Genomic DNA, 22,458 nt, shown 5'->3' with positions numbered 1-22,458 from the left:
TGTGGTGAGGGCGATTGTTTTACATAATATATATATAAATTAGGGCAATCAATTAAAATCTTTGATCGGTTAATTAGGACTGTCAATTGATTAAACTCTGATTGGTTAATTTTATGGGCATTAGTTGATTAATTGGTACATTTAATAAAGCTAACAATATTATAGTGGCTGTCCTGCATAGTAATACTAAAAAATAATCTAAAAAGAAAAAAAAAGCCCAATGGGAGTTTGGTCTTTTAAAAGCATTTTTATTATTATTTTAATTTAGTAAATGTAACACATTTTCACAAAACAAATGTTCTTTCGGGCCACTGTCAGTCACATACTAGTACCTGAAAACACAAGACAGCTGAGCTGCATTTCCAACATTGGCTGTTTAATCTATCATTATAGCTACATACTTGGCTTCCTTCCTGTAGTGCATCTAGCAGAACCTGAGGCAGTGAAGGGGAAAAGAGAAAAACAGTTTAGTCCCAAGTTATAGAATTGTTAGTAAATTTGTATTAAATCAAAGTCAATACAATCTCTATAAATTACGGTGTAGGTCTGTGTGTAGAAGATACAGATACATTAACAGTTTCTCAATTGCCCTGTATATAGACACAAACATTGGATATCTGCTGGATGATAGAGGCTCTGGGCTCAGGAAATATTTGCTGACTCCTTTTCTTCATCCACAAACACCTGCCCAGGAGAGGTAAATATTCTGCAGGTGTTTTGCTTTTATTGTCCCCAGTCAGAGTAGAGTAGTTTAATAAAACCGTTTTTTTAGATTGTATAACCCAAATTAATTATGAATTTAAAATCAATATCCAAAGAAAATAAATGTTAGATTATATTTTAGTTTCATGAATCCTCGTTAATATTAAAATCTGTCCATTAATATTATACCTCATCAAAAAATAATATACATCATAAAAATATGTAGAGAAATAATTGTTAACCACTGTTAATACATCTGATCTGTTTCAGATATAATGGGGCCCACAGCAAAGCCAGTGTTCGCATAGAACATACTTTTGGAATTTTGAAGAGGCAGTTTGTAGCTCTTCATGGCGAGCTTTGCCTGTCACCACAGAGAGCTGCAAATGTAACTGTAGCTTGAGTAGTTCTGCATAACATTTGTAGAGCTGTCAGGGATTTTTTTCCTGTTGATGAAACAGTCACTATAAAGTGGAGCAAATAAAAGATCACCTACGAGCAGGGCAGCTGGTCCGAAACGTGGTTGTCAACAATTATTTCTCTGCCTAAATTTCTGAATGTTCTGTCTGTTTCAGCTTGATTGTTATTTATCAATAAAAGAAAGTTTGTAAAAGTAAATAATTATTTTCTTAATTTACATAAATTTATGAAATAAAGCAAAGTAATTCCATTTTGTGTAGTCTTTCAAACATTTATTTGTTATTTTTAAAGGTAACAATAATAACTTTACTTTAAATACAGCAAGATCAAAACAGAATTTTACAAATAAATTGGTAAAAACAAAATAAAAATCTCAATTCATATTTACAATAAGTCTTTTCTCTTAAGTTTAATTTCTAGATTTAATTTTTCTATTTCTATTTTTTTTTTTTTTTTTTTTTTTGTTAACTCCATGATCTCAATGGCCAGCTCGGCTCTCCTTTTCTTGCAGCCCACCTCACTTGAAGGTGGGCATTTCACAGCCTGTTTAAGTGAGGCAGGCTGAGCAGGGGGCTTGAAGACAGGAGCTTGGTCCACCTTTTCATCTGTGTGATATTAAAAACAAAGGTACTAATTATTTTCTGTCATGTAAAAAGAGAACATGTCAAATTCATTAATTTAAATAGCACACGTAGGGAATCTTTGCGATGGCCCCCTGTGGCAATGTGCCCCGCCCCTGTGTGTGTTTTGTGTTGTATGTTGCGTGCGTGTGTTAATGTTGGTGTATAGTCATTGGTACACGGGATATAAATGGGTGTCTGCAGCACGAGTATTTAAATTGTATAATTATATTTAGGCACGGGATTGCACTATCACTTCACGTGCATTTAAAGTACAGTATGTGAGCACGGGGTTGCACAGAATTAATTCACGTGCTGGGATTCAAGTGAATAATTAATTAGTAATTGAACCCAGCACAACAGTATATATAGATGCACATTTCTTTCACTCAGGATTTGGGTGTTAGAGAGTGGAGAACGGGTGAGAGAGAAGGAGAAAGAAAAGCAAAATAAGTGTTTATAGACTCACCGTGTTTGCTTGTGTGTCTGTCCGTGCACCTTTTGTAGTGTTAGTCCGTTTTTGTTCGTCTATTTATATTGGCCTCAAGTGCCGTGTCCTGTTTTGTGTTTAAAACCTTATATTTTCTGTTCTGTTTATTTATTAAATGCTGAGCGAAAGCATTCGCTCAGCTCCACCAAACTCTACCTCTTGTTTTGTTTATTTATTTCCTGGCTCTGGTCTGACGCCACCCACTCCGGCCGTCTTTGTGACACCCCCTTTGCATCTTGAGACGGTGGGCCTCCACCAGTCATCCTCATGAAACCTATTCTTTCTTTTGCTTGAAATAAATAAAATAATAAATACATTGCCTTGGGAATTTTTGTAAAATGTTAAATGGAAACAATATTATTTGAAAGTGGGACATTACACCCTTCTTCTCTGTATGCACATGCAATGTGGTTATTGTGAAATTCACAACTAATTCTCAGGGCAAGTGGGTCTGGGGCTTGCTTAAAAACAGTCTGAGACACAAATAAGCATAGTTGCTAAACAGACAAATGTCTATGTGGCAAACAGGTAACCAATTCTAAAGCAAGGTTTACTTAAACACTGGACTTTACATCTCTGCTTCATATTTTTTTGTTTTATTTTGACCTCAGACTACTGTTTTTCTGTCCAACACTAAAAACAAATAAAAATATATATTGTAATAATTTAGTTTAGTTATTAATAACACATAAAGAAATCAGCTACACAGGGGCTGTCTTTCGGGTGACAGTCCACCAAGTTATTCAGTGCATTGTTTGTTTATATGGGGGGATTTCTTTAATAAGGACCATACTTGGATAGCTGACATCATAAGCTTTTAGTCCTTGTATAATATGTAGGGATTCCCTAAAATATTATTTAAATTTTAAGTAAGTTTTAAGTAAGCGCCACACATTGAGTTTGCTTCTCATTGGTCAGTTTCCCTAGTTACGGTGCATGCCTCTCAGGATCGGATCGGATCAGGATCAGATCAATATTGCGGATCAGTGGAGCTTGATCCAGATATGTGTAGTAAAACACCTTTTCATGATCCGGCTCCAGTGATCCCGGATCCGATCCTATTTTTTGATCTCGTTAGTACAACCGGCCCCTGGCTGTGGTACAGGCTGTATAGCATTTCCGACCGTACCTTTATGGCTGGAGATTCGAGTGCACGGACCATGCCTCCCTGCAGTTGCTACTCAATTTCCGCAAGCCTGAAGCCAGAAGGCGGCCAGTAGAGTATAATTTTAAATTTAAGGTAAGTCATTTATATTATATATATATATATATATATATATATATATATATATATATATATATATATATATATGTTAAAGCCAAGGTAGTTATCACAGAAATTAACAATTTACCATATCACAGTATAAATATGTGGAAGGGTGGTGGGCAATTCACTGACACAGAGGAGACAGAACTTTATTTGTAATGCCGCTCAGGTGCACTGATTTGTTTTTGCCACAAGGTGGCACTGTGGTACTACTCCAGAGCACAACCTAATACCAGCATTGGTAAAAAGGTTGGCAGGTCGTAGCGCACACGCAGGTGCTCAAAATAATAATGAAAACAAAAGGCGAACGAAAAAGGGAAAAAAACACAGTAATAAAACTACAAAACAAAAAGTGCCGCTAAGCCGGTTAGTACGGGCCTCCGACCTACGTTCAGCTATTTTTATACACTGGGGTGGCCCGAGTTCCCCGTACAACCACACGTTCCCTCGGGTACGTAATTATTTATTTTACTTTTTAAATTATTTTAAGGCAGGCTGTCTCCCTCACCCGGGCTTGCCTGGTCCTTGTTTACACTGTCTTCTGCCAGCGTCACTGTATATTTCCAAACATGGCCACCCGAATGCATAACCAAGCGCAGTACTTATGGGCCGAGCAATCCCCCAAGGCCCGCCTCTCAGCCACTCAGAGAGAGAGAAAGCCAACACACTCTCTTCCCCACCTCTCTGTGTCATCGTCACGACTGACAGGCGGATCTTACGAGCTGCTGCCCTCTTCCTGGAGAACCACGCATGTGCCAGACAGACAGCACAGATCACCCCCCCCCCCCCCCCCCCGTTACAAAATACATTGCAGTATAGTATTTAGGTCATCATTAATAATATGCCTGAGTTGTTGTGTTTGACTTTAACCAACAAATCTAGCAAAATTATTTTATTTGATCTATATATATATATACAGTGCCTTGCGAAAGTATTCGGCCCCCTTGATCTTTGCGACCTTTTGCCACATTTCAGGCTTCAAACATAAAGATATGAAACTGTAATTTTTTGTGAAGAATCAACAACAAGTGGGACACAATCATGAAGTGGAACGAAATTTATTGGATATTTCAAACTTTTTTAACAAATAAAAAACTGAAAAATTGGGCGTGCAAAATTATTCAGCCCCTTTACTTTCAGTGCAGCAAACTCTCTCCAGAAGTTCAGTGAGGATCTCTGAATGATCCAATGTTGACCTAAATGACTAATGATGATAAATAGAATCCACCTGTGTGTAATCAAGTCTCCGTATAAATGCACCTGCACTGTGATAGTCTCAGAGGTCCGTTTAAAGCGCAGAGAGCATCATGAAGAACAAGGAACACACCAGGCAGGTCCGAGATACTGTTGTGGAGAAGTTTAAAGCCGGATTTGGATACAAAAAGATTTCCCAAGCTTTAAACATCCCAAGGAGCACTGTGCAAGCGATAATATTGAAATGGAAGGAGTATCAGACCACTGCAAATCTACCAAGACCTGGCCGTCCCTCTAAACTTTCAGCTCATACAAGGAGAAGACTGATCAGAGATGCAGCCAAGAGGCCCATGATCACTCTGGATGAACTGCAGAGATCTACAGCTGAGGTGGGAGACTCTGTCCATAGGACAACAATCAGTCGTATACTGCACAAATCTGGCCTTTATGGAAGAGTGGCAAGAAGAAAGCCATTTCTTAAAGATATCCATAAAAAGTGTCGTTTACAGTTTGCCACAAGCCACCTGGGAGACACACCAAACATGTGGAAGAAGGTGCTCTGGTCAGATGAAACCAAAATCGAACTTTTTGGCAACAATGCAAAACGTTATGTTTGGCGTAAAAGCAACACAGCTCATCACCCTGAACACACCATCCCCACTGTCAAACATGGTGGTGGCAGCATCATGGTTTGGGCCTGCTTTTCTTCAGCAGGGACAGGGAAGATGGTTAAAATTGATGGGAAGATGGATGGAGCCAAATACAGGACCATTCTGGAAGAAAACCTGATGGAGTCTGCAAAAGACCTGAGACTGGGACGGAGATTTGTCTTCCAACAAGACAATGATCCAAAACATAAAGCAAAATCTACAATGGAATGGTTCACAAATAAACATATCCAGGTGTTAGAATGGCCAAGTCAAAGTCCAGACCTGAATCCAATCGAGAATCTGTGGAAAGAACTGAAAACTGCTGTTCACAAATGCTCTCCATCCAACCTCACTGAGCTCGAGCTGTTTTGCAAGGAGGAATTGGCAAAAATTTCAGTCTCTCAATGTGCAAAACTGATAGAGACATACCCCAAGCGACTTACAGCTGTAATCGCAGCAAAAGGTGGCGCTACAAAGTATTAACTTAAGGGGGCTGAATAATTTTGCACGCCCAATTTTTCAGTTTTTTATTTGTTAAAAAAGTTTGAAATATCCAATAAATTTCGTTCCACTTCATGATTGTGTCCCACTTGTTGTTGATTCTTCAACCAGACCAGAAGTCAGCTTGTTAACCTTTTGATCAGCAGTGTGCTTTCCTATAGCTTTCAAAAACATTATATCATCACCCGAATAGATGGCTCCTACTGCTGCGCACCACTAACTGAGAGTTAAGGTAGGGCTAAGGAAAGGGTTTAAAAATAACTAACAGATAGATTTTTTTGTTTGTTTTCTCACTATTTATTATTTAAGATGTGTAAAGTAAATTACTAACAATTAATTAAGATTGGGTCATTTTATATACATTCTGAGATCAGAAAAGGTCAAAAGTCAAATTTCAGGGTAATGCATTTTAACAAGACCAATATCTATTTACATATTTGTTCTTAACCATTTTTTTGTCTGAAAAAGATGACTGTACATTGAATTTTGTTTTGTGAACTTTAGCAAAGGCATATCTCATTGGTTTTTGCATTAAAAAAGATTCACATTTGTCTGCTTTATTTAGCCTTCTATGGCATACAGAAAAAAAGTAATATGGTGACCTTTCAATTTTATAGCTTTGAAACATTTCTTTACATCTATTCTTTGAGACAAAACAAAAAACAAACGCATGTCTTCTGGCAAAATATTAAGATATAATGAATTATATGCAGTAAAAAGCACTCGTAAGGGACAGTCAGCACACGGATTTCTCTCTGTGTGCCTCATAGTTACTCTGTGTTTTAGAAGCAGTGCTAGCCAATTCAGTCCGCTTTTACATGGAGCACATTTCGTGTTGACATCGCAGCACCTACCTGGACGGCTATGGTTGCAGATGCCTAATACGTTGTAAACGGAACTCTGTTCTAACAGGATCCGTGCAGCTGTATAAGCAAATATTTTAATTAACTTACGATTTGAGGTAAGTGTCTTTGAAGTAAGATGCCACTATTGTCGTTTTTTTTATACACAAATAAGCTTACTTAAAACGTCTGCAAGCAAATTCCTACTTGGTTTGATTGAATGAACTACACAACAAAGCTTTATGGAAGCTGAAAATTAATTTCAATAAAGAACGACACGTTTTTAATTAAAAAAAAGATAATAGCCTACTAGTACGTATCAGTGTAGCCTATTACGAAAACTGTGGTGTATTATATTTATATTTGATTTTACGGCCTTTTGTTTAATTTAATCTAGAATAAAATAAGATTTATATAACTGTGAAGCATGTTACAAAGTACTGTATTTTGTAGCAAAATGTTGGAATTGTTGCAGAAACGTAGCTACTGTTACTAGTTTTAAAATCTGCAGTTTATAAATCAATAATTTAAAATGCAGATTTTCATACACTTACCTAATTGTAAAGTAATAAACAGCAATGAAAAGTATCATCCCACAAATAGGGTATATATTTTACAGACTTTAGGACCCCGTAGGTACTGCCTTTTCGTCCCAGAGGCTGATGGGTAAATCTCAAACCGCAGGAGGGGGGGCCAAGGCTGAAATACAGGGGAGGTTTTATTCATAGGCACAGACAAAACATAGATGATGCGTTGTAGGCTTTAACGTCTTTCATGCCTAAGTGTTGCATTTTCCACATTAATGCATCGTAAATCCGATGCTATACTGTACATCATCAATAGGAATAACTGGTTTACAAAACTGTAGTGATGGAGTACATCAGAACGCCAAAGGTACGGTGAAAGGCTTTCTGCAGTGGTGATGAGTAATGCAATTTTAGATTAGTGGCACTGACAGTGGTGTAATTTCTGATATGTAATGTTGTTAATACATGTTTTTTCTTTCTTTTTTAAAAAACAATGTTAAATGCATATTTAATGTTGTGTTTTGACTGTAAGACCGTTTTTAACAGATAGATAAATACATACATTTGTTAATGTACAGTAATTGTGACGGGCTGATTACAGAATTATTTTTTAAATGTTTTGTAGTACATCATAAATAGAGTACTGTGTTTCACTTGGATGTTTAAGATACAAGCGTTGGTTATGTATTCAGGTGTGTGGGCTTCTAATTGCGTTTTGTCTTACAATTTTTAACTGCACACACTACTATCCACGTAGAAAGAAGGAGGTGTACTGATGATATTGCTTTGACCCCCAAGGGCTAGACCCAGTTGTGCAATTCTGTCTTGCATAAGGCCTCGTTCAGATAAACTGTAATCTCAGTTTTTTTTCAGGATGGAGAACTGGCTGTGTAGCTCATTATTACACCTGTAATATCAGTACAGGTAATTGTACTATTATTACACCTGTAATATCAGTGCAGGTAATTGTACTATTATTAGGCATGTGAGAATACAAGTATGTTAGGGATCATATGCTGCTGGATAATGGTGTAAGTGCAATTATTGCCCTTTTTTGCAAAGAAAATAAGAATAGGGAGTGTGTTTTAATTTTGGCACGCATACTATTAGGAACTGAACAAAAAACATTAATTTGTGATGTGGACGGTCAACATTTTGTTTACATTAAAGATGGGAACAAATTATGCCCCCACCAAAAACAACAACAAAAACAGTTGAAAAAGAAAAACCTTGCAAGAAAGAACTTTCTTACAGGAGCAGTTAAATTAAAAAGAGGATTTAGGATTCCAAACATCTCTGTATTTGGAAAACCTGTGTGCTGATGAGGATTCGCTCAGAACCCGCTATGTCACTAAGCCTGTTAAAAAGTTTGTTTTTATTTATTGTTTCTGCCAGGTTGAGAATGTTCGTCTGCTGGACAGGGTTTCTTCCAGGAAAGCACCAGTTGGAACTTTGTACCTGACTGCCACACATGTCATCTTTGTAGAAAATGTGTCTGAAACGCGCAAAGAAACCTGGGTAGGTAACAGAGCTGATTTCTTGCAGACGCTTACTAGAGGTTTCAGCATTTGACATGTTCTTTTCTTCAAAAAATGCATTCAGTTATTTAGTTAGTAGTAGCCTTTTATGTGTATCTTAAGTGATTTGCATTTGTGTAAAGTGGACCATTCAATAAACCAGGCATATGGAAACATCACAGAGATATCTGATCTCAACATAATGTTACCCTTTTATATTATGATTCAGCACATTTAAAACTATGAATTAAGACCAGTATGTCTACCAAAATAGAACATTTAAGAAGCATTTAACTTTTTTTTAAGAGGATAGAATGAAAACTGCACTAGTTGTTTTTTTTAATGCGGTTGATTCCTTAGTAAATAGAAGCTCATGTAATTGAAAATGTTCTCTGCTTTCAGATTCTTCACAGCCAGATATGTTCTGTAGAAAAGCAATCAACTTCAGCAACAGGTTGCCCTCTTCTCATTCGCTGTAAGAACTACCAAGTTATTCAGTTTATCATCCTGCAGGAAAGGGACTGCCATGATGTTTACATCTCATTAATGCGCCTGTCACGTCCAGGTACAAACTAGTCAACTTACTGGTACATGATTCTTGGCATCTTAAGTAATTTCCTTTTTTTTAAAATGTTATTTATTTAGCTCAATTATTTTACCCCCGATTTTCTCCCCAATTTGGAATGTCAAATTATTTTTTCTCCTCACCTCAGCAATTCCTCACACAGCTCAGGAGATCCAAAGGTTCAGTAGGTGTCTACCGATCTCACAAACAAGCCAGCTTTCTCTTTTCTTGAGAGCGGATGTCAGCGAGCTACCGGCCTCTGGAGGACAAAGGCCAGCCCTGCAGGTGTCTGCGCTGAGCTCAGTGGGTGCCTGGTCAGTAGGGTTCGCAGTAGACCAATGAGGAGAAACAGTCCCTACCCGTTTTGCCTCCCTAACCCACAGGAGCGCCAGAGCCAATGTAACGCTCCCTTCGGAGTCCCCAGTGAAGACTGACGACTCGGCACAGCCAGGACGCGAACCTGTGCTGTATCACGCACCCTACGGCTATGCTTTTACCAAGTGAGCCACTCGGGGACCCAAGTCATTTCCTTTTTAATAATACAAGTGCAGTGTCAATAAAATCTGAGGTATGTAATGTGTGTGTATATATATTTTTATATAGTGCCCACCATCACAAAGCGCTTTACAGAGGTAGGCTGTGAACTGTGCATTATATGCAGAGTCACTTACAGTATTAACATCTCATCCGCAGGATGGAGCACAAGGAGGTTAAGTGACTTGCTCAGGGTCACACAGTGAGTCAGTGGCAGAGGTGGGATTTGAACCGGTGACCTTCTAGTTACAAACCCAGGACTTTAACCACTGGACCACACTGCCTCCTTGTACTGTGTTTTTCACCCCTTTTTATCTTGGGCTATGATTTAAATTGGGCACACAAGCTGGTCTTCAGCCAACAAACAGGATGATTTCTAACTTACTGTGATATTTAATTTAGATATATTGAGCAGCAGATAATTCAATACAGGAGCACAAGAAAAAGACCAAAGTGAAAAAGATGTTCAGCCAATCAGTGTAGCACCTTTCCTGAATAAGCATCTAGGACCTCTGTCGTGTTTAGGCCTATTTATTTTTTATTAGCTATCAATATTTCTAACCTTGAATATTGTGTACAAGTGTTAAACCATATACCAAGAGGTAAAACATTATTGTATAATATGATTTTAGAATATAATGAAAATTAAAGACGTCTTCAGAATGAAAGTGATTTCTGGTACTTCTCTTCATTCAGAGAAATATGAGGAGTTGTATTGCTTCTCCTTCAACCCCAATCTGGATAAGGAAGACCGAGAACAGGCCTGGAATTTTATTGACCTCAAGGCTGAATATAACCGAATGGGAGTTCCAATTCAACTCTGGTACATCACCCATTTAAACCGGGACTATGGGGTCAGTATTGCCTTCTATCCATTGTGTGCTGGTGTAAGGAAACTAAATGATGTATGTCAGTGTTTCCCAAACTCAGTGTTGCGACACACAGGTGGACCAATAAATCTCAGGTGTGTCTTACCGTATAATGAATACGTTTTGTGTGTTTTTAGCAGAAAACAGATGCTGTAATGTGTGTGTTAGTGGGCGTTGTCATTAGCAATGAGTTTAAAAACCATTTTAATTTACAGCAAGACACTTTTGCGACACACGTGAGATTTATTGCCGTAACGCTAAAAGAAAGTTAGTGTTAGTGTGGTGGATCAGAATACTTCAATAAGGTGGGTGAGGAAGTATTACTTTATTAACGTGGAAGAGGAATCACGAGGATGACTGAGTTCAGGCATCTACATACAAGTCATTGAGTAGATCACGAAAATGTGACCCTAATTACATTTCTTTTGGCTTTACTGTCAATGTTAAAAACGGAGAAGCAAGGTCACAATCGGTTATTCTATTTTAGTGGCGGAAAGTTAAGTGCCAAATAAATGATATTGTTAAAGAAGTTGCAGATAAACCTCTTTTTTTTTAATAAAAGAAAGTTATTTTGAGAAACAGAAACTATCAATGGTTCAGACAATATCGGTGCCAACAAAGGCACTAAAAGCTTCCTTCCAGGAGTCTTAAAGAATTTAAGAAATGTCTTAAGCAGACAGCAAGTACTTACCCCAAAATGTTGGACCCCATGAATTCAAATAGGAAACTATTCGAAATTCCATCCCTAGTAATTAGTTACCTAATCTCTGGGAGGGCATCGGATACTCCGCTAGTGTGTGTTCATTGAGGCAGGGTAGCAGAATCTCCAAAATCTTTGGGGCAGGGGCATTCCACGGTATCCTGAGTCACGGGAGGGGGGGCATTCAGAGGCAGTTTTTCATCCTAATTGTAATTTTATTATTCATAATTGTATTTGTAATAAACATCAACTTACGTGACTATATGTATAGTAAACAAAAAAAATAAATAAATTAAACAGGCAAGTTTTTATTAGTGTCATGGAGGGGGCTGCAGGAAAAAAAAGGCTTTTTAAAGTTTCAGTCTACAATTAAAAAAGTCTGTGAACTGGGGCTTCTGGGTGGCGCATCCGGTAAAGGTGCTCCGCATGGAGTGCAGGATGCGCCCTATAGCCTGGACGTCGCCGGTTCGAGTCCAGGCTATCCCATTGCCGACCGTGGACGGGAGCTCCCAGGGGGCAGCGCACAATTTGCCGAGCGCCCGCCAGGGATGGAGGGCTTAGGGTTGGCCAAGGTTTCCTTGGCTCACCGCACACTAGCGAACCTTGTAGTCTGGCCGGGCGCCTGCGGGCTTGCCTGTAAGCTGCCCAGAGCTGTGTTGTCTTCTGATGCTGTAGCTCCGAGGTGGCTGAATAGTGAGTCTGCAGTGTGAAAAGAAGCAGTCGGCTGACGGCACACGCTTCGGAGGACAACGTGTATTCGTCTTCGCCGCTCCTGAGTCAAGGTGGGGGTGGTAGCGGTGATCTGAGCCTAACCTTAAAAATAATTGGATATTCTAAATTGGGAGAAAATACAAGAAATAATTGGTGACTACTAAATTAAAATGAAAAAAAACAACAAAAACAAAAAACCTGTAAACAAAACTTTTAACTTATTTTATTAAGGTAAGGTATATGCTTTTTAATAATATAATTCATGAAAGTAAATTTGTACAACTATTTAAATAAATTAAAGTATAAATAAGCTAATGTCGTCACGGAGGTGACGTCCTGGAGAGGACGTTGCAGAGGGAAAAAACTTATTCTAACCTGAGTGCTGGTGTTTTTTGTTAAATTGTCATTTTTAAAAAAATAAATATTATTAAGAATTATGGCAAATGGCCATCATCAAGCTCTTCTTCTAATTTCAGTGTTTCTGACTTCTGCTAAGTAACATTTTTCTGTCTTATTCGCAACATATTTGACAGTGACGAAGTCTCCAGCCTTAGTCACCTGTTTATGGGCTGTTTATGATTTGCTGTTTTTTCATCTGTCTCGGGCTCACTTGAAGGCACAATAGGGTTGCCACCTCTGACTTATAAAAAAAAAAACAGGAAAACGTTTTGTAAAATCATATACTTTGACAAGGACAACATTTTGTAAAATATATATATATATATACTTTGATGAAACCAATATCCAACTGACCACATGTATGACTATACAAGCCTCAAAGCAATAGTTCCTACCTATAAAGCAGATGTACTGGCTGTCGCTTGACTCACTTCTAGTTGACCTTTTTTCCTAAAATAAATAAATTATTTGATAACGTCTTTTTTATGCTATGCTGTATCATATATCTTTATACAGCTTACTAACTGTAGGGTCTTTTAGTTATGAAAAAACATTTCTGCCATTAACTCTATAGCTCTACTGCCTTATAATGTGATTTAAGCTTTTTGGGAAGTAAAGGAAGCAATAGTACTGTGAGGAGTTACAGGGTAATTATTAATAATACTGTCTCTGAAATTACTTCTCACAATAAGCGGCAAAAGCTAGTTTTTAATAAAATGTTAAAATCAGGTTAAAAACACAATATGCTAAATAAATGTATAATTTAGTAATATGATGTGCATGAATTTGCCTTCTCACCCCAGTTCCCACGTGTATTTGTCATTTCTTTTTGCAGCACAAAGAAGGTCTTTCTGTTCTTCGATAAATGTTTTGAATTCAGTGCATGATCATTTTCCAAAGTTCAAACGGACTTGAAGTTCTGACTTGACCACAGCAACCGACAACCTGTTCCTTTTATCTGACCATACATCTTCCATATGACTAAAAACACGTTCTGCAAATGCATTACTGACAGGAACTGAGAAAAAGAAACAACCTTTAGTAATTCAGTTGCTTGTGCTTCCTTGTGAAAAAAATCAACCAATTTTCTGTCTGGTGTCAGATCTTGAGGTATGGATGTGATTACATCTTTAAGTACAGTAAATTCTCCATAGAGCTTGTCTTCATCAATGCTCAGATATAGCTTGTCCATCAGTGCTTCTATGTCAGTCCATTGTATATTACTTCCTTCATCCAGATGCAGAATGCCAACCTGAGACAAAGCTGGATCGTCAAAATTGTACTTGGCTTCCAAGTACTGAATGGCTTTCTCAATGAAGTTGTCAACAAGTTTTCTGAATTCGCTTTGCTCGTTTTCACAAAGTCCTGCTACAGCTTGCTTAGCTTTGTTGCCATAGAACTTGTCAGAACGCCTTGAGACTAACTGACTTCGTAGATGATTCATCACTGAATGTACATCCAGTATGGTAGCATTCTTACTTTCTAGCTTCTGAATTGCTGAATTAAATTCTCACATTAGATTGTGCAAGAATAACAAGAAACATTCAGAAAGAGAAGCATTATCTTCATTGCTCTCTGCGGAATCTTCACCATCTCTGCACATAAACTTCCATTCTCTTTCAGCTTCTGAAAAACTGAATTGTGACACCCACAATTAACTGATGCGTTGTCAGCACCATACACGCTAATCTGACTGAGTGACAGGCCATTCATTTCGGTCATTTGCACAATCTGTTCGTAAACAGCTCTGCTAGATTCTTCTTGTAATCCATAGCTTACTCCTTCAGTTTTGCTGAAATACTGAACTGTGTATGGGAACAATTTACAGTGTCCAGAATTTGAAGCGTCAGAACACACAGCAAATTAGTGTGTTTTTCAAGTCTCTTGCTAAATGGTCCTGGCTAAATGGCGCCAAAACATTCTGCACCAGAGCTTCACTCTTCGTTCTCCCACAACATATTTTTGTAGCAATCTTTGAATTATGAAATATCTTTGAACTAACCTTATTTCCTCAGTCAGTTGAAAGGTAGCTATGTCCGTGCTGCACACCATGGTATACAGATGTTAATCCTGCCACCGCAACTCTGTCCTCGTCTGCAGATTCCTTCTTTATGATTAAGGTAGCAATTGCCTGATTTTTGCGTTTTGACTGCACATTCTTTTGGTGTTTTTGGGTCTTGTCGTGATTCTTAAGCGCCGCTTTACCTTCATGTTTCACTAAGATTTTTGCCGGCCATAAAACGCAGGTCGCTGAATAGGGATCTCCTTGGGTCGACCTTAACCACTCTCTGAAGGTTTCTCTTTTTTCCCATTCTTGACTGTAAGATGTAAACCGCTTACACTTCTTTTTTGGTGGCTGGGATGTATCGGACGTTTCGTTGTCGGTTTCTCCACCCATTGTATTTCTGTACACACGGTAGCTAAATTTATTAAATCCTCGAAACTCCACTAAGTTTTCTACTCAACGTTGCAAAGTACAGTTATAACAAGCAATGTAACGCTTGAACATGTGCACAGTTAATTGGCTGATGCTGCTGTGTAGCTAGCCAATAAAAAGCAATAACTGACTATTGTATGATACATAAGGCGTGCTAATGCTAATTTAAGGGGCATGCAATATATCATGGGTAGCAGTATAGCTCATAATTCAGGAAAAGAGGAGAACAGCATATAAATGCATTTTGTTATGATGGATGCAGAACTTGTAGTACTAGGGATCTGACAAAAAAAAGGGACAATTTCATGTTCAGGGAAGTCTTGCAGATTTCCCTGGACAGCTGCCTCCAAAAGAGAACAATCCAGGCAAAACCAGAACAGGTGGCAACCCTAAGGCGCAGTTATGCCACTGCGCATTAACGTTACTTTGGAGCTCAAAGAGCTGGTGGTCAGTACACATATCTTGCAACATAAAACATGAATTTCTTGCTACTCAGATAGTAGTGCTGTTTGCTTTTTGAACAAAGTGCACAGATTAAGTATGTGGGATGGCCTTTACTCTCTGCCATGTCATTTGCAGCATTTCCATTGTGCTTTTTAGTCTGAAGTCTGGAATAATAGAGGACATGGATCTTCTTGCAGTCAGCCTGTGCAACCTTTGCAAAATCTTCTGTGTTCTGGACATCTGCACAGTTATGCAAGATGGCTCTCCACACAGAACACTTGACTTCTCCACCAACACCATCAAATGGACCTTTTCCATTCAAAGAAGCTCCTTGTAGCTGGTGATCTGAAATCTGATTCATGCATCACTCCAGTAATGCACTTTGTTCACAGTAGTTTCTTGCTGTACGTTTCTAATACTTGCCTTGTTAAAGGCAAACGCACTGTATTTGTCATGGGACAGTTAATCCAAAACGACTGAAGATGACTTGTGCAATAATTTACTATCATTTCTGTAGTAAATTACTGCAGTAAATATGGTTAGTTTCATTTCACCAATGTGCAGACATCTTCTCTCGCTGATGTCTCAGTTGGAAGCTTTCAGAAAAGTCTGCCTGCTGAATTATTTCTCCTGGTTTCAGAACTTCCTTTAGGTATCTTCGCTCTTTATTTTGTTGTCTAGCATTAAAAACATGTCGAGCAAAAAGGCTCAAGCTGCCCTATCCGGTCATCTTTGGACTCTTCTGTAGTGGCATCCACCAGTATCTTCTTTACCCTTCCATCCTCTACTGTCTGCCACTGGTAATAAGATACTGCCTTATCTTCACTTAAATTATGTAGAAGATCCACTGCTGCGTCTGCTCCGCAGTTTTGACAAGTTGTGTCAACACATGAAGTAGATTCCATGCTGCAGACAGCGAGACTTCGAATTTCTTTGGCTGATTTGGGCAGTGAAGTAATCACCTGTCCAACACCTTCAAGGAGCAGTTGTACATTTTCATGGTATTTGCACAGGCATACTTCATGATCTCTGCTTGTCATAGGTAAAATATGAGGTGGTCTAAGTGCACAAAATTTTGATTTCCCAATTTAAATTTTGTCTTTGTAGAGAGTAAGAGTAGCCCAATCACCTTCGGGATAACATCTTTTTAATTTCAGACATGAAATACGCTTAAAAATCAAGAATAAGGAAGATTGCAAATCATGGCCGCGAGAGATTTTCTTGAGAGACAATGTTGACCGTGACACGGTTCAGTTTGTATTTACAATGTACACAATCGTTTATTTATTTTCTAATTGTATTTATTTCAGGTTTACATAAACATATTGTGTTACTGTCTTAATATTAGATTTAAATGTCAGATCTTTCAACACTTGTTTAAAATTCCATATTACTTACAGTGGGTTTACCACTGAATGAAAGCGATTTCTAGGCTCTGAAGCCTTGGAGGTTCTGGGTCTATCCATCTTTCACTAGACTTTACCCAATGCCAAGTCCATATACCACAACGTAAATATGACTGAATAAAATTATAACATTATTTATAAGTTTGAAATGGAGGATAGGAGTACAAAATGTAACAAAATAGCAAAAAGCTTGTATTACCACGATGCTGTATTACGTGTTTGCGAGTACGAGGCATGCGGGGTAATACAATTCATAAATCTTTGTTATCTTGTTTATGCACCCAAACAGAGCAGAGAATGATAATTAAAGTGAAAAGTGTGCATTTGTTTTGAGTGACAATGTGAATAATCTTCGTCTCCCAAACAAAACCTTCGGCACACGTTGTGTGTGTGGGCATGAACATTCTGCAGCCCTGCACGGAAGATCTTAAATGCTTCTCAAATGCACTCTCAAATACCTTGTCTTTTAATATATCTCATCTAAACGTGTGTGTGACATTAAACCTTGTTTTTGCAAGCTATGTTTCTTTTTGTGTCGCCAGTGTTCCAATCAAGGTCAGTTCCCACACATCACTCAGTTCCTTATCTTCAGTAATAAACATTTTTCCTCCACTGTTTACCTAGCAGCTGTGCTGAACCACAGTCTTCTCAACTGTGCTCACTTGGTGAAAACCAACGTCAAAGGCAGGTTTTATATTGTGGAAGTTACTGTTATGTAAAGTATCAAGTCTATATATGCTTTAACAATACCTGTATGATGTCTTGGACCTTGCTGGGCTGTTTCCGATCTTCCCAGATCAAATTTGAAGACTGAAAAAGGCTTGTTGTTGGATTTAAGATTCTTTAAGTATTTCTAAAATTCAGCACTATTAAGTGTTTCATAGTTCTGGATCTTCCCGCATCACTTGAAATAACTAAGCACTTTTTTGGAATGATGAACTGCTTCAGGCAACTTTAATATATTCTGAAACTTGGTGGCATTGTTTACATCTTTGGCTGCAGTCCCGGAAATAGCATGCTTACTGTTTCCGGTCAGGTAGCAGCCCCGTGCACTGTGACAAACGTCTAAATTGATGCAACCGTTTATTATTCTCACTCGAGAGTTCCCCTGAGCTAACCTTTACATGTAGTCGCTGCTCAGGTTGCTAGACTACAGTGACATTCCTGGCATCATGTCAGGGGCAGTGTTCCCCCTGAGGCTAAAGTGCTCTCATTTTTCATAATAACTGGCAACAGCCTTCGCACTCAGTTTACTAACTTTCGTAAGTTATTATAATAAATAGTAACCTCAAATTGAGACTCCCAACATCTCGATGTAAACATACATTTTGAGAGCATTCTTGCAAAGTGTTGACATAAGCATATTTATGTCTCTATTGCAGCTGATTTGCTGATTTCCCTCTCTAAAAATGCACGTCAGAACTTAAGGGTGGGTTTCTCAAGATGGTTACAATTGAAGGCTGTGCAGACGCCAGTGTTTTTTATTATTATTATTTATTTCTTAGCTGACACCCTTATCCAGGGCGACTTACAAGTGTTACAAGATATCACATTATTTTTTACATACAATTACCCATTTATACAGTTGGATTTTTACTGGAGCAATCTAGGTAAAGTACCTTGCTCAAGGGTACAGCAGCAGTGTCCCCCACCTGGGATTGAACCCATGACCCTCCGGTCAGGAGTCCAGAGCCCTAACCACTACTTATACCAGCGGTGCGCAAGCGTTTTATACGATGCCTCCCTTTCTTGACAAATATTTCGGAGCGCTGATATGCTGGCTTTGAATGGATTCCGAATCCAGTTGTGTTCTTCTGTCGTTTCTTGAAATGTATCTGCAAATTGACACTGAAGCTTTTCGAGGTGAGTAGAGAATAAGCCCATGATTCAACTCATTTTCCTCAAGGAATTCACTCAGACACAGAAACATTTTACAGTTTCCATTCTCAAACTGGTCTTTCCACAGCACAAGTTTTTTGCAGACACGCGGCAGCAAAATATTGCTATTCCGTCCTTGAAGTGACAAGTTGTGATCGTTGAGTTTGTCAAAGATGTCAGCCAGGTAGCACAGTATGAGAAGCCATTTCATTCAGAAAGTGTGCTGCGAGTGTGGGGTTGTTTTTCAACAGAAAAAAGCGATGTTTGTCTTTCAGTTGCACGATGCGCTTCAGTATTTTCCCGCGAGACAACCAGCGCACCTCTGTATGGAATAGGAGCTTGTCATATTCATCACACAGAATGGTAAAGAGCCTGCTGCTCAGTGCTCTTGCTTTTACGAAGTTCACAACACTTGCAGCATCTTGTAGCACTTTGTTTGCTTCAGGCTGCAATTTTTTTGCAGCACGTGCTTTCGTGTGTATGATACAGTGCGTGAATGTTACACCCTGAGCAACAGCACGCACTTTGGCCCTGAACCCCTTCTTGTGTCCAACAAGAGCAGCTGCCCCGTCACTGCATACTCCAATACAATTAGTCCAAGAAAGATTGTTTGTGGTGAAAAACTCATCAGCAACAGAGAAAATAGCTTCCCCTGTAGCTCTCCCCTCCAGTGCTTAGCAAAACAGAAACTCCTCACACACTTCCTCTTCGTAACAGTATCGTACAAATACAAGAAGCTGGGCTAAATTCGCCACATCTGTGCTTTCATCCAGTTCTATAGCGAATTTCGGACTGTTATGGATGCGTGTTATGGATGCGTGTTATGAACTGCGTTTTAATGTCAGCAGAGATTAAATCTATGTGCCTCCCAACAGTGTCCCGTGATAAAGGGATCAACTTGAGGGCCTCACCGTACTTGTCTCCATGCATGATCCGGCACATTTTTATTGCAGCAGGAAGAACTAATGTTTCACTTATACTGTGTGGCTTCATGTTTTTGCCAATCAAGTATTTTTTTTTTTTTAATTAAATTTAGTCGTTGCCAATTTATTTTTTATTATTTTCTCCCAATTTGATATGTCTTATTATTTTTAAGCCCAGCTCACCACTACCACCCCTGCGCTGATTTGGGAGGGCGAAGACGAACACACACTGTCCTCCAAAGCGTGTTTCAAACTGCGGACTCCCCATGCAGCCACCCAAGAGCTACAGTGTCGGAGGACAACGCAGCTCTGGGCAGCTTACAGGCAAGCCCGCAGGCACCTGACCAGACTACAGGGGTTGCTGGTGCGCGGTGAGCCAAGGACACCCTACTACTCGTTGACTGTTCGCAAAACGTCGTTAACCACACCCTCCTCTTCAAGCCCTAGTTACTGTTGCTATGTCAGTCAAGCTATCGAGAAAAAAAAAAATAGTACAGACACACAACTCCCTCCTTCATCCTTTGCGTATGCATAGAGGTGAGCTGTGATTGGCTGACTGTGAGCAGTGCAAGCAGAAAGAGCGAGTAATTTTATTTATTTTAGGAGATGGAAAATGGTTTTATTCCTCTGAATTCCGAAACGTCAAAATACTCTTGCACACGCACCCCTTACTGACAATCCGCGCCCCCCACATTGGCTGAAAGTTTCTGGCTGATAATTTACCCTTTCTCAGTCAAAACGGCAAGTTTCTCAGCATCTAAAAAGCTTAGAGGGAACGCTGATCAGGGGTGTGCAATTCATGTTGCCCGACACCCGGGACAAGAAGATTGGTGGACAACACGATTTGCCTTATATTTTGTTCGTTGGACAAATAGTTTTTATTTATTTATTTTTCCTATGTTCGTTCTGTTGCTAGAAAAGCACTCTGGGTATATTTCTAGAGAGACACGCAAGGTTCTGAAAACTGAATTGTGGAAGTCTAGCACCTAAACACAAACATTTTAAAAAGTGTTTACATCCTACACCTGTCAATTTTCTGAGGTGAGGTGGGGTCAAAGGGAACCTTTTGTGCATCTTGAAGAATTTAGTGAACCAGTCCAGCTACAAGGCTAGATCCGCCCCAGTTAATCACTAGTTGATTGATTGTGTTCACTGTTAAATAAAACCAAAAGTTTTATATTCTACTTTTTTGTGTTTTGTGTGACAGGGAGGTGGCAAGTAGCTTTTTAAGAAGGAGAAGTAGATTTTTCTAGCATTTTGTTACTTGGACAAGAAGTTTTTTTTTTTTCAAAAATTGCACACCCCTGCATGTGCAGAAGCATTTTTTAGACATGTTTTATTTTGTTTTAGACCATTAAGACATAATTTTTACATACCTAAAATACCTACTACAACAGTAATTATACACAGTAAACTAAATTCCGCTCTGGTTGTGAGAGGTCAGAACCAGTGTTCGGTTGTCACCTGATCCTAACCAGATGCCTGTCATACCAAACTGTAGTACTGAAAATGCAGGAGACTGGGCATTTTGCGTATAGGCTATTTATTTATTTTGGTAGAAGCTAACTCGAGTGTCGTTCTGCTCCACTGACAAGATGGCGGTATTTGAATCATGAGCACCCCCAGAAATCTTCCACATGGTACACAAAACTGAATCATACCGACATCCCATCATGCTGATAACAACTCTCCACCACTATGCTGTAAACTGTTTCAGCCTATCAGAGTGCTGCATTTTTGTTCTTTCCTGAGTTGCAAAGCACCTACATGATCACATTAGAAAACTGCAATCAAATTACATCACGTTTCAGTTTCTAAAAATGAATAAACAAAGCGCACTGCCATTGAGACAGAACAGCAACTACACTGAAAGCAGCCAAATAGTCCACAACAACAATAAAAGCTGCAAATAAACCTATTTGAAATACAGACTTCATCTAGGGCAGGAGTCTCCAACCCTGGTCCTGGAGAGCGCCTATTCAGCAGGTTTTATAGGTGTCTTTACATCATCAGTGGCTAAAGATCTGGATCATTACTCACCCCTTAATCATGGTGTATCAACATACTGTGGCAGGGCAGGGCTCTGTCTATAAATAGTATTGTGTGTTATTTTGGTAGTGGTTGGCAGGGATGGGGTTAATTTCCTATCACTGCCGAAATACATGTGAGAATGTGGCTGGAGCCTTAAGTAGGTAATTGATAAACTGATGATTAATTAGGCTCCAGCCACATGGCATATAAGAAAGGAGAAATCCTTTCTGGGTGGAGTAGTTTTTGGGTGAGTATTACTGTGTGTTATTTGTAAATGTTCAGTAAAACCTTGATTTTGGCCTGTGTGTGTTTTGTTTTGTATTGTGGACTTTGTTTTTTTGTTTATTAAAAGTATGCGTGAGTGCTTAACTGCAGCTTTCCTTGTCTCTGAGTCTCTATCCTACCAATAACACCTGGGTCCACAATGCTACCCTTTCACACATACCTCCTTTTTTTTATCTTGCACGTTTTTTTTAACGGGCAGTTTAAAAAAATAAAACATCAGTAATAATAACACAACTTGGCAATTATGTGTTAATGATTGGGAAATGTATTATTCATTTTAATATAAAATAAATATACAAATGAAACTTGTATAAATGTGCACTTACTGTGCTCAATCCTGGAAGAGCAGCAGAATTCAGATAATGCAGTACTAACGTTCAATGCCACCAATGTATTTTTGGTGCTTAAAACTCCACCACCGTTAGTGTCAGAAACAGACAGTTCGTGCTTTTACTGATTTTTTACCCTCTTGACATTCTGGATCATCAGAAGAAAGATTTTTGCTCTTTTTCAAGGCTTCAACCAAACATATCTGCTTCCGTTTGC

At 38.8% G+C, this 22,458-nt stretch overlaps 1 protein-coding gene and 1 long non-coding RNA gene across 3 annotated transcripts in view; one reads left to right on the top strand and one right to left on the bottom strand.

Annotated features, from left to right (window-relative positions):
* Positions 1 to 237: 237 nt before the first annotated feature.
* Positions 238 to 3,282, bottom strand: LOC131737510 (uncharacterized). The gene is made up of 3 exons (XR_009329158.1): positions 2,389 to 3,282; positions 1,639 to 1,727; positions 238 to 434 (listed from the first exon to the last, which is right to left on the bottom strand). It is a non-coding gene; the product is annotated as an uncharacterized LOC131737510 (long non-coding RNA).
* The window catches only part of LOC117420397 (myotubularin-related protein 7-like), a 32,959-nt gene continuing 11,135 nt past the window's right edge, over positions 635 to 22,458 (top strand). The window contains exons 1-4 of one of the 2 annotated variants that reach the window (XM_059026988.1): positions 635 to 697; positions 8,609 to 8,731; positions 9,133 to 9,295; positions 10,526 to 10,683. In XM_059026988.1, the coding sequence (XP_058882971.1) occupies positions 9,277 to 9,295; positions 10,526 to 10,683 (177 nt within the window). In that variant the 5' untranslated portion in view covers positions 635 to 697; positions 8,609 to 8,731; positions 9,133 to 9,276. Of the gene's footprint in view, positions 698 to 7,345; positions 7,581 to 8,608; positions 8,732 to 9,132; positions 9,296 to 10,525; positions 10,684 to 22,458 lie in introns of those variants that run through there. The other variant, XM_034033817.3, reaches the window with a different exon arrangement.

This window comes from Acipenser ruthenus, chromosome 1 (assembly GCF_902713425.1).
Source record: "Acipenser ruthenus chromosome 1, fAciRut3.2 maternal haplotype, whole genome shotgun sequence".
NCBI lineage: Eukaryota > Metazoa > Chordata > Actinopteri > Acipenseriformes > Acipenseridae > Acipenser > Acipenser ruthenus.
Note: the sequence above shows the minus strand (reverse complement) of the source record. Positions and strands in the feature narration are given on the sequence as shown.